Here is a 13,086-nt window from a genome sequence, read left to right as displayed (position 1 = left end):
TTTACGGAGATGTGTTGTAGAATTGTGCACCTAAAAACTGCATGATATTGTTAACCAGTGTCACCCTAATAAGTTCAATAAAAAAAAAAAGAAAAATGAGAATAATGTAAAGAATTCTTTTAAAGAGTTTATTTATTGATTGTAGAGCGGGGAGAGAGAGAGAGAGAAGATGGGGAGAAGTGGGAAGCATCAACTCATAGTAGTTGCTGCTTGTATGTGCCTTGACTGGGCAAGCCTAGGGTTTCAAACTGGCGATCTCAGCATTCCAGGTCAATGCTTTATCCACTGCGCCACCACAGGTCAGGCAAAAAGAATTTTTTTATTAAACATTGAATGTATAAGAAAATATAGGAGTGGCAAAAGTAGGCTTACAGTTGTGGGTATGTGAAACAGTTTATTCTTGTATTATGTATTTTTTCCATATGAACCACCTTGGTGTCCCAGATTGACGCTCTTTATTCACTGTGCCACCACTGGTCAGGCCATACCTGAAAATTTATTATTATTCCTGCCTGATCAGGCAGTGGCACAATGGCTAGAGTGTTGGCCCTCAATTCTGAGGACCCAGGTTTGAGATCCCAAGGTTACCAGCTTGAGTGTGGCCTGACCAGCTTGAGTGCAGAGTCACAGGCTTGAGCCTGGGATCGTAGACATGACCCCATGATCGCTGGCTTGAACCCGAAGTTGCTGGCTTGAACCCGAAGTTGCTGGCTTGTGCAAGGGGTCATTAGCTTGCCTGGAGCTCCCTGGTCAAGGCACCAGTGCACAACTAAGGTGCCACAACTATGAGTTGATGCTTCTCATCTCTGTCCCTGTCTGTCCCCCTCTTTCCCTTTCACACTCTCTTTCACACACATACACACCTAGACAATTATTACTACAAATTCATTTTGAAAATGAATGTGCTATTTTTACTCTATCAGTATATGAATGTCTGTCTTTACTGTCTTGGTCCACACTTGATATTGCAGGACCTTAAAATGTTTGTCCAAGTGGGGCAGACGAAATACTCTCTCATTGTCCTCATTCGCATTTCTCCTGGCCAATGAGGCTGAGCACCATTTCCTGTACGCATTGTTTATTTGCATTTTCTAGTTTGCCCTACCTGTCTTCTAGCCATTTTCCTGAGTTGCAGGATGTGTGTGTGTTTGTGTTTGTGCATTTGTGTGTTTTCTGCATAAGAGCATTATATGAGTTCTGTATATAATTTTTTTTTTTTTTTTTTTTTTTGCATTTTTCTGAAGCTGGAAACAGGGAGAGACAGTCAGACAGACTCCCGCATGCGCCCGACCGGGATCCACCCGGCACGCCCACCATGGGGCAACGCTCTGCCCACCAGGGGGCGATGCTCTGCCCATCCTGGGCGTTGCCATGTTGCGACCAGAGCCACTCTAGCGCCTGGGGCAGAGGCCATAGAGCCATCCCCAGCGCCCGGGCCATCTTTGCTCCAATGGAGCCTTGGCTGTGGGAGGGGAAGAGAGGGACAGAGAGGAAGGCGCGGCGGAGGGGTGGAGAAGCAAATGGGCGCTTCTCCTATGTGCCCTGGCCGGAATCGAACCCGGGTCCTCCGCACGCTAGGTGTATATAATTTTTATATTGTATTGTAGACATCTTCTTCCAGTTTGTTTTGTGTTTTTATTTTCTTTTTTCTTTAAAAGAAATGTCTTTGACTTAAATAGAAACACCTTTTCCTTAAACATTTTTTGAAAAGTATTTTTAGAAGATTCTATAGTGTAAACTCAGTGGTCATAGAACTTCTTGATTCTTTGACAGTACAATCTTTGCAAAAGACTTCTTTATCTTTTTAGTATGTTGTTTTTACTTATTAGAATGTCTTTTTTTATATGTCAGAACTTTTATAGGCTCTCTTTTATGCCAGAGACATTTTGATAAATTTCTTAGGGATCTCTTAAGTTTGTATCTATCCGAAGATTGCCTGGTTACTATAACTAGTTAACAAAGTGGGGAGGGGTGGTTACTATGTTTTCATAAAGATAATCATGTTATTCATGGCTGCAAATTGGAATGTATAAACATAGTTTTATTTTATAAAGGTTGGAGGCGTGACAGAGAAAAGAGAGATGATCAAGATGACGTTTCCAGTGTGAGAAGTGAGGGGGGCACTGTCCGAGGTTCCTCTAGAGGCCGAGGACGAGGCCGAGGACGGGGAAGAGGACGAGGCAGAGGAAATTCTCGATGTATGACATGATTTTTGTGTGTTTTAATTAGATAAACTTTGAAAAAAATGTGCAAGTCCTTGTTAGTTTTTCCCACTATCTCATGTTTGACTAGTTTATTTGTCTAATAACAGATTGTTTTCTATTTCTTATCACTTGAAAGACTCTACTTTTGATGTTTTATAGTAACTTTTTTTTTTTTTTTCCGGACCCCACCCGTTTAGTAACTTTTTGTTTTTTAAAATACTTGTGACCACCTTTCTTTTTCTTTATCCACATCAAGTGAACTTTGATTACTCATACGGTTACCAAGAACATGGTGAAAGGACTGACCAACCATTTCAAACAGAAGTTAGTACCAGTATGATGTATTACTATGATGATGGTACAGGAGTACAGGTATATCCTGTGGAAGAAGCATTGCTTAAAGAGTATATTAAACGCCAAATGTAAGTTGATCACATGTAAGCAGATGGAATGATAAAATCTGTCGCAATATCAAAATTAACAGCTAGTATGTTCTAACACATTTTCTAAGCTATTAATAGAATTACACAGTTTTTGTAGCTTTTTTAGCATTTTGTATTTTTTTTTTGTAGGAAATGTTGGTAAAATAGGTATTTAAAAAAATTATATTGTTTATATGACTACTGCTTTGTCTACTGTTCAGGTATTTCCTTGCTTAAAGGATATTGATTATAATGTCATGGTAAAATATGAGTGATTAAATATAAGAGTATAAAACTATATATATTTTTTGGGCCCTGGCAGGTGGCTCAGTGGTAGAGCATCAGCCTGGCATGTGAATGTCCCCGGTTCAGTTCCCAGTCAGGGCACACAGGAGAAGCAACCATTTGCTTGTCCACCCCTTACCCTTTTGTCTCTCTCTTCCTCTTCCCTTCCTGCAGCCATGGCTTGATTGATTTGAGCGCATTGGCCCTGGGCACTGAGGATGGCTCCGTGAAGCCTCTACCTCAGGCACTAAAAAGAACTCAGTTGCTAGCATGGCCCCAGATGGGCAGAGCATCGGCTCTAGACGGGGGTTGCTGGGTACATTTTGGTCTGGGCGCATGCGGGAGCCTGTCTCTCTACATCCTCAAAAGTCACTGGCTTGAGCCCAAAGTTGCTGGCTTGAGCAAGGGGTCACTTGCTCTGTTGTAGCCCCTGGTCAAGGCACATATGAGAGAGCAATCAATAAACAACTAAGGAGCCACAGTGAAGTATTGGTGCTTCTCATCTCTCTCCCTTCTGGTCTGTCCCTCTCTGTCCATCTGTTTGTTTCTCTCTTTGTCGCTGTCACACACGAAAGAATTGTAAATACATATACACTATAGGTAATAGGGTGATTTATAAATTTATTTAGATATTCTGGTTTTCACAGAGTACTAGATTGAAAGGCCCCTTAATGATTCAGAAAAGTTTTTATCTAAAGAACAGTTTTAACTTGTGAGTAAATAAAATATCTTAATGATTAAAAATTTAGTTTAAGTCTATATATTCTGTGCCACTACATACCAGGCACTGTGGAAAATGGCCTTTGACGAATAACAAAAATCAGAATGTTCATTTTTTTCAAGATTTAGATTTTTTTTTTTTTTTTTGTATTTTTCTGAAGCTAGAAATGGGGAGAGACAGTCAGACAGACTCCCCCATGCGCCCGACCGGGATCCACCCAGCACGCCCATCAGGGGGTGATGCTCTGCCCTTCCAGGGCGTCGCTCTGTTGTGACCAGAGCCACTCTAGCGCCTGGGGCAGAGGCCAAGGAGCCATCCCCAGTGCCCGGGCCATCTTTGCTCCAATGGAGCCTCGGCTGCGGGAGGGGAAGAGAGAGAGAGAGAGGAAGGAGTGGGAGAGGGGTGGAGAAGCAGATGGCGCTTCTCCTGTGTGCCCTGGCCGGGAATCGAACCTGGGCCTTCTGCACGCCAGGCCGACGCTCTACCACTGAGCCAACCGGCCAGGGCAAGACTTAGATTTTTTTAAAAAGATTTTATTTATTGATTTTTAGAGGGGAGAGAGAGAAAGGAGGAAGAGGGAGAGCGGGAAGCATCTATACAGTTGCTTCTTGTATGTGCCTTGACCAGGCAAGCCTGGGGTTTCAAACTGGCAACCTCAGCGTTCCTGGTCAACGTTTTATCTGCTGAACCACTGCAGGTCAGGCAAGACTTAGATTTTTTTCTTCCGAGTTAAAAAGAGTAAGTGATTTACTAAGTTACTGAAATGTCAGTAGTATTTCATTGACCTAAGAGCACTTTATATCATACTTTGATAGTTGGATAAATAAATAATCAGAGTGTGAAGAAACAACTTGGATATTTACTTTTTAAAACTCATTTTAGAGAGAGAGGAAGGAGGGAGAGAGAGAGAGAAACATCAATTTGTTGTTCCACTTATTTTTATACATTCACTGGTTGATTTTTCTATGTGCCTTGACTGGGGATCAAACCTGCAACCTTGGTGTATTGGGAGAATGATCTGACCAACTGATGTACCCTGCCAGGGCCTGGATATTTACATTTTTAAAATAAGATACTATTCCCCCCCAATGAAAAGCAGGTCAAAGCTAGTTTTCATTTATAGCTGAGTATTTCTTCAGAGTTAGAATTTGACCTAAATACTTCAAGGATATCTTGAGTCACCCAGCCTTACCCCCAAATATATGAGCTGATGTGGTTGCTCATAATTTGCCGCCCATCTTTGCAGATTATCTGTGCAATTGGGTAACAGTATAGGATTATTCTGCTATACTCCATGTTATAATTGATGTCATATATTTTGTTTTTCCATCATTTATTCTCTTATTCTGTCTCTATAGAATCCTTATTTTTTTATGTAGAGGCTATAATTTAAACTTGTGTTTCTCAAATCCCATTACTAAATATATTTTTTATATTTGTATTTTGGAACTAGTAGTTATTGATTATACAGTGTGTTCACTTCTACTTCTATTATTTTTTCCTAAAAAAGATTAAGGTGTCTAAGCCTTTTCTGTATTTCCCCCACCCTTGTATTTTATGGTGTCATAGATATTCTTTGTTTAGCTATTTGCTGTTCATTCTCAATGTTGTTTATAGTTCTGTCCATCAAATAAAGGGTGACAGCTTGAATTGTTCAAATATATAACCCTGTATTTACTAAGTTGTTACTAAGCATTGTGCTGATTACTAGGATTCAGAAGTATAAATAATGTCAGTCCCCTGTCAGTTTAGAAAACAGAGCAAACTGTCATCTACAATGAAGAACAGTTCCAGTACACCATTCTTCTCAGTGATGGGAAAAGGTTGGAAGGCAGTCTGCTACATGTGTTTAGCTTTGTTATTTGGTGTTTAAACATAGCAAGTAAAAGTAGCTTTGTAATGAAAATTCTCAATTGATTCATTTAAAAAGTCAGTTATTAAACTATTGAAGTAAAATGATGGTTAATTCTTTATACTTAAGTAGATAGTTACTGTTTTTTTTAAAAAAGATAATCAGTATCTAAATTTCTTTCTACTCATGTATAAGAGGAAGTAGTAACTCAGCAGGATTTTGCTGTGTTTTTTTTTTCACATACAGTTTGCCTGTGATGATATTTTGTATTAGTTTCAGGTGTACATATATATAGTGCTTAGATAATCATATACTTTACAAAGTGTTCCCCCTGGTATTTCCAGTACCCGCTAGGCACCGTGCACAGTTATTACAATATTATTGACTACATTTTCTATGCTATATTTTAAATCCCCATGGCTCCCAGTGTTATAACTAACACTTCTCAATTCCTTCACCTTCTCTACTGAGTTCCAACCCCTCTCCTCTCTGGCAACTGTCAATGAATCTGTTTCTGTTTTGTTTGTTCACTTATATTCTTTAGATTCAACACATCAGTGCTGTTACTTCTTATATTTGCCTTTTCTGTGTTGTGCTAAATCTATATTATGTTATTAAATATTTTTTAGCAGCTGATATTATAAGCAGTAGATAATTGTTTCGTGTTGAATAAATGGATGCAATTTATATTTACTTTCTTTATTTCTCCTTGTAGTGAGTATTACTTCAGTATAGAAAATTTGGAGCGTGACTTCTTTCTTAGGAGAAAGATGGATGAACAAGGTTTCTTGCCCATTTCCCTGATTGCTGGTTTCCACCGCGTGCAGGCTCTCACTACAAACCTTAATCTCATTTTAGAGGTAACTTTACATTGCTACAACAGATAAAGCAGCTCGTACTTTTTGTTTATTCTGTGAACCTAAAACTGCTCAAAAATATAAATTCTATTGAGATTTTTAAGGGGAAAAAATCTATAGTTGCCTAGGGCTTAGTCTGTATCTTATGGCTTTTTTTCATTTTACAAAGCTCAGATTTCTAAAGTTGGAAACCCCTCAAAAATTACTTTTGATGTTTCCATCCATTTTTTATTGGATTCTTCAGATTTTAACATCTGTGGCTGTTCTTGGTCTTTTTGTCTTCAGGTTGCTGTATAAGCGCATGTGTTCCCATTTATTAAATTTTTGGCCTGACCTTTGGTGGCGCAATGGATAAAGTGTTGACCTGGAAAGCTGAGGTTGCCAGTTCAGATCCCAGGGTTTGCCAGGTCAAGGCACATACAGGAAACAACTGCTACGAGTAGATGCTTCCCGCTTCTTCCCCCTTTCTCACTCACTCTCTTCCCCCTCTCCAAAAGTCAATAAATCTAAAAAAAAAAAAAAGGGTTTTGACCCTGGCTGGTTAGCTTAGCAGTAGAGCATCAACCCAGAATGTGGAAGCCCCGGGTCCGATTCTGGTCAGAGCACACAGGAGAAGCAACCATTGGCTTCTCCAGCCCTCCCCTTCCACCACAAAGCCCCACCCCCCACAGCCATGGTTCGAATGGTTCAAGCAAGTTGTCCCTGGAAGCCAAGGGTGGCTCCAAGGCCTCTCCTCAGGCGCAGAAATAGCTCAGTTGCTGAGCAATGGAGCAGCAACCCCAGATGTCAGAGCATTGCCCTGTAGGGGGCTTGCTGGGTAGATTCGGGTCAGTCAGGGCACATGCAGGAGTCTTTCTGCCTCCCTGCCTCTCACTTAATTAAAAAAAAATTTTTTTTTTGAGAATCTTTTATGTGAAACAGCTAATTTAAAACAGTCTTTCTAGTTGTGTTCTTAATGCTTTTATTAAATCTCATCCTGTTCTAGAAATGCATTCAAGTTTTTTGGCTTTTTATTCCATATATGCAGTTAAATTTGTGCTTTCTGCTGTCTAGCTCTCTGAACTTTGACAAAGTTACACCCTTGTGCCTCTGTGTAGCCTATCTCTGTCCCTATGTGCAGCACCTGGGGGTACTGACCTGATTTCTGTCCCTCTACTTTTGCCTTTTTCAGAATATCACAGAAGTAAATTATGTATTTTGTATCCTTCTCTTTTGCTTAGCTAACTTAGTGCTTTTGGCCAGGGCTTAAATAATTTTTAATAGTAATTTTAAAGTAATATCCAGTTATGGAAAATATAACTTGAGAATTACTATACTATTGTTAAGGGCGTGCAAATATAAGACTTTTAAAGTAATACATGTATGTTCTTCAACGAAAATATAATGAGCTATGTATTTTTTAAAGTTAACAAGTATGTAGGTTGAATTTTTAAATTATATTTGTATTTTTCTTTTAATTCCTCAAAGTTGAATACCCTTGAATTTTATTGAAAATTCAGATTGTAAGATTTTTTTATTTTTTTGGAAATTTTGTTCTGGTTTTATCCTTATATTAGAGCACATTTATTTTTGAGAAACAGCATAGTCTAGTGGCTCAGACTTTTACTAGTAGATAGGTAAATGATTTGAGTCCTGCTGTGACTCGTACTAAGTTTGAGCTCTTCAGTAAGTGACCATAAGTCCCCACTTCCCCCATTTTCTTTGGAGGGTATGGTACAAGACCCCCAGTGATGCCCGAAACTGCAGATAGTAGCGAACCCTATGTATTGTATGTGCGAACCCTGTATATTGTGTGTGCAGTGTTCTTTTGTATGCATATGTACATTGCCACTTAAAAGAAGCACTTGACTGTTTCTCTTGGCATATTCGAATTGTCAGCATTACTAATCTCGTAATTCTGGGGCCATTATTAAAAAATAAGGATGAGTTGAACCCAAGCACTGTGATACTGTAACAGTCAGTCTGATCAGGCAGATGGCTACTAGGTGACTAATAGGATGTATCTGTTGGACAAAGGGACAGTTCTCATGTGGTGTGATTTTATTATGCTGCTCAGAACAATTTAAAATTTATGAAGTTTCTTTCTGGAACTTTTAGTTGAGTACTTTGGGACTGTAGTTGACTATGGGTAACTAAAACTGAGGAAAGGCTGTACTTTATTTATTTTGAGATTTAGTGCCCTCATCTGTGAAATACTAATTTTTAGGTTGTTGGACGTATAGGATGTATGATTAAAATTTTTTGAATGAAAGTTCTTTAATAGCTCAAAATTTCTATTAATAGGCACTAAAAGATAGTACAGAAGTAGAAATTGTGGATGAGAAAATGAGAAAAAAGATAGAACCGGAAAAATGGCCAATTCCGGGCCCTCCTCCACATAGGGCGCCACAAACAGACCTCTCTCAACTGATTGACTGTCCAGAGTTCGTGCCAGGCCAAGCTTTTTGTTCACATACAGGTAACAGCTTTTTCTCTGGAGCAGCAGTGGGCTTTTGGTGCACTTTACCTGTCTGTTTAAAGTTTAGAATCAGTAGGAAAATTAAAGATAAATGATTTGATGCTCTAAGTTCTATTGATACTGCCTCCCACACAAAACTATAAATTAAACAGTGATTTAAGAATGATGAGGCCCTGGCCGGTTGGCTCAGCGGTGGAGCGTCGGCCTGGCGCGCGGGGGACCCGGGTTCGATTCCCGGCCAGGGCACATAGGAGAAGCGCCCATTTGCTTCTCCACCCCCCCTCCTTCCTCTCTGTCTCTCTCTTCCCCTCCTGCAGCCAAGGCTTCATTGGAGCAAAGATGGCCCGGGCGCTGGGGATGGCTCCTTGGCCTCTGCCCCAGGCGCTAGAGTGGCTCTGGTCGGGCAGAGCAATGCCCCGGAGGGGCAGAGCATCACCCCCTGGTGGGCAGAGCTTGCCCCTGGTGGGCGTGCCGGGTGGATCCCGGTCGGGCGCATGCAGGAGTCTGACTGTCTCTCCCCGTTTCTAGCTTCAGAAAAATACAAAAAAAAAAAAAGAATGATGAGTGAAACTCTACTCTTTTCTTAACTTGTTTGTGTACTTTGTCATGGGTGGAGTTTCTACCTTTTTTCTCTTGATTTTACTAAATGATTTTGGTGTTGTACCAGTCTTCCCCTTGTGAGCTTGGAATAGTCCAGCAGGATTGGAATAATCTAAAAAGACTTATATTCAAGAGTGGGATATCTGACCTGTGGGGGCACAGTGGGTCAAGCGTCGACCTGCAATGCTGAGGTCGCTGGTTCGAAACCCTGGGCTTGCCCGGTCCGTACAAGAAGCAGCTACTCTGCATTGATGCTTCCCACTCCTATCCCCCTTTCCCTCTCTCTCCTCTCTCTAAAATCAATTAAAAATTTTTTTTAAAAGGGTGAGGTAGATAGACTCCTTTCATTTTCTTACCAATTTGCTCAGCTTTCTCTTAAAAAGATGAGATGGCCTACCTATATTCTAATGCAGAATTGGGGTTCTCTTAGGAATTTATTATAATTATCGATTAAAGAATTGGTGATATTTTGAATTTCCAAAAACTGCTTTAATGTTAAGATTTTTTTCCTGGATCATTTTTAAGACATTCCCTCTTGGGAAAAAAATGTGTGCTTAAACTTTTTTCAGTCAGGGTGATGATCTGCTGATGCTCTTGGATGTCATTTGATCGGAATATGCAGAGGAATAGGTGGCTCACTGAAATATCATTATAAATATTGGAACAAATCGTGCTGCAGAAATGAAAGCGACCAGAGTTACTTCTGTGCAAGAATGTCTACTCCCAGCTCTTTGTGGAGGAGGCTGGCCAGCCCTGCAGTGGAGTCACACACCTCTGTGAGGATGATGAGAGACAGACCAGAGGACTGCTGTGGTTGTTATAGGAGCTGCCCGTTTGTGTGTAATTAGCCTGGGCTGCATGTGCTACTTTCATTCACGGTGGGAAAGTTCATTTTCATTCTGGAAATATTACAAAGTTCTGTTTTTTTCTATTAGACTTCCTTATGTACTTGTGTCCAGATCAATAAAGCAGAAATAGAGAAGCTTGAGTGGCATTTTCCAGATTGTTAGGTTTTGGTATTTAATTTGCCCTTCAGTGTAGTGTACATAACTCACATTTTGTTATAATATTTCAAATGGACTTTAAAATTTATTAATGTGGATGCTAAGGGATAAGAAATTTAAGAAATGAACAAAAGTATTTTTTTGACTCTTTAAAATTTATTTTTTATACACTAGTATGAGACACCTGCCATCAATAAAGTAGTGATGGACAGTCTCACAGATATTTTTATTTATTGTTTCTTTGTCAGCCCTGTGCCTCTAAAGCTAGAAAGCAAGTTGGGCAAGTGTTTTAAAATTTGAGGAATAGTGACATTTTTAAGGATTTTTAATAAAGATACGATGTCTGTATAAGTTAATTTATTGTGTAAATGTGGGTCCAAGATGACATTTTTAACCTGCTATGAACAGGAATTAGTTGAGTTAGATAAATAGAAGACAGTTCTTCCATAGGGTAGTCAAGTTGGTGATGCCTGTCCATTAGCCGTTTATGTGTTACTAATAAAATTACAGGAATAAAATCACAATGCCTTGTACATTTTTGTGTTTTGTTCATATACGCTCATACATGCACATACACATTACCTGAAACACATCAGTGGATACTTAGAATGTTAAAAATTTTAGATTCTTTAGATTATATATTGGAAACCCCAGATGGATAATGAAGGCATTATAGAAAGAAGACTGTTCTTCACATTATATGATAGGAAAAATTATGTAAATTTAGCCCTTTCCTCTGAATCCTCGTGTTTCTGACCTTAATTCCCTGCTGATAAGAAAGCCTGGTTTCCAAAATGCAGTAGAGAGCAGTGTCACCAAATATTTAAAGTGGAAATAAGGAATAAGAAACAGAGGATTTGTTTATCTGTGCCCATGTGTAGAGAAAAGTAGTGAAACTTCGTCTATCCTTTTTACTCAAGTGAGAAGGCATTAAATTTCAAAAACATAATCCTTGATATATACATTGTGAGGGATTTGTGTGGTAAAAAATATTTTTAAAATTTTGGTCCTTTCCATCAAAAAAATTAAAATTTTTATTTTTCCCCTCCATGGAGCTTGAATTGTCTAACATGGATTGAGCTTTGCGCTGAACAGAGGACCTTAATGCACCAGAAAAGGGTGATTGTGGGCATGGTAAGGTGTTTGGAAATTTAGGTTCTGCTGTTCTGTGGATATGGTATTGCACTATCAATAGTACAAGGGTTTCATTCTCCAAAAATCAGAGGTCAGGAATCTGATGATCTTGTTTGTTTTAATTTGGCTTTAAAAAGTGTATAGGAGGATCCCTAGCAATTATTACATAAACTGTGGGATTTTTCTCTGAAAAGTTGATCTCTAGAAGTATTCTTTTTTTTTTTTTTTTCTCCATTTTTCTGAAGCTGGAAACAGGGAGAGACAGTCAGACAGACTCCCGCATGCGCCGGACCGGGATCCACCTGGCACGCCCACCAGGGGCGACGCTCTGCCCACCAGGGGGCGATGCTCTGCCCATCCTGGGCGTCGCCATATTGCGACCAGAGCCACTCTAGCGCCTGAGGCAGAGGCCACAGAGCCATCCCCAGCGCCCGGGCCATCTTTGCTCCAATGGAGCCTTGGCTGCGGGAGGGGAAGAGAGAGACAGAGAGGAAAGTGCGGCGGAGGGGTGGAGAAGCAAATGGGCGCTTCTCCTGTGTGCCCTGGCCGGGAATCGAACCCTGGTCCTCCGCACGCTAGGCCGACGCTCTACCGCTGAGCCAACCGGCCAGGGCTCTAGAAGTATTCTTGAATGTGCCCCACATAAAGTGTATAATCCTTTTAAAGCAATCTATATGATTACCCCAAGAAGTGACTCAGTATGGATAAATAAGTCATGCCAGGTAGATACCATGGAATGTGTAAAGTGGACCAAAAGCAGCTTTATGGTTTGTGTGGAAAATAACACAGTGATTTAATGAATGACACTACAAGAATAGACTGTTTTCACATACAACTGTAAACCTGTACTTGTTCTACTTTATATATGATGATTTATCTCTGGAGAATCCTGTTGACAATTTTCAGTTAATGAAGCAGCAACAACAATTTGTTTTCTGTAGCATTCTTACAAACTAGTCAAATTATGTGTCTAATTTTTTTGTCTACAAGTTTAATGTTGAGTAATGCAAGTCATATTCAAATTGATTTGGTCTTGAAAGGTTAGGGGTTTACTATTATCCTTAAAATTTACACACACATAGTTTAGGCCCTGGCCGGTTGGCTCAGTGGTAGAGCGTCAGCCTGGCGTGCAGAAATCCCGGGTTCGATTCCCGGCCAGGGCACACAGGAGAAGCGCCCATCTGCTTCTCCACCCCTCCCCCTCTCCTTCCTCTCTGTCTCTCTCTTCCCCTCCTGCAGCGAGGCTCCATTGGAGCAAAGATGGCCCGGGCGCTGGGGATGGCTCCTTGGCCTCTGTCCCAGGTGCTAGAGTGGCTCTGGTCACAACAGAGCGAGCATCGCCCCCTGGTGGGCAGAGCGTCGCTCCCTGGTGGGCGTGCCGGGTGGATCCTGGTCGGGCGCATGCGGGAGTCTTCTGACTGTCTCTCCCCGTTTCCAGCTTCAGAAAAATACAAAAAAAAAAAAAAATTTACACACATATAGTTTGAAATCTTTTCATTGTAAAAGAAAACAGAAAATGACATGAAGAATATGTATCACTTATAAAGTG

At 40.4% G+C, this 13,086-nt stretch overlaps 1 protein-coding gene across 7 annotated transcripts in view; it reads left to right on the top strand.

Annotated features, from left to right (window-relative positions):
- Positions 1 to 13,086, top strand: part of LARP1B (La ribonucleoprotein 1B) — a 113,703-nt gene that overhangs the window by 23,368 nt on the left and 77,249 nt on the right. For 5 of the 7 annotated variants that reach the window (XM_066233297.1, XM_066233289.1, XM_066233281.1 and 2 more), the window contains 4 exons: positions 2,055 to 2,198; positions 2,461 to 2,626; positions 6,200 to 6,344; positions 8,625 to 8,799. In XM_066233297.1, the coding sequence (XP_066089394.1) occupies positions 2,055 to 2,198; positions 2,461 to 2,626; positions 6,200 to 6,344; positions 8,625 to 8,799 (630 nt within the window). Of the gene's footprint in view, positions 1 to 2,054; positions 2,199 to 2,460; positions 2,627 to 6,199; positions 6,345 to 8,624; positions 8,800 to 9,968; positions 10,928 to 13,086 lie in introns of those variants that run through there. The other 2 variants (XM_066233326.1, XM_066233305.1) reach the window with 2 other exon arrangements.

Source organism: Saccopteryx bilineata, chromosome 1, assembly GCF_036850765.1.
Source record: "Saccopteryx bilineata isolate mSacBil1 chromosome 1, mSacBil1_pri_phased_curated, whole genome shotgun sequence".
NCBI lineage: Eukaryota > Metazoa > Chordata > Mammalia > Chiroptera > Emballonuridae > Saccopteryx > Saccopteryx bilineata.
The sequence above is the reverse complement of the archived record's forward strand: the minus strand, read 5'-3'. Positions and strand labels throughout refer to the sequence as shown.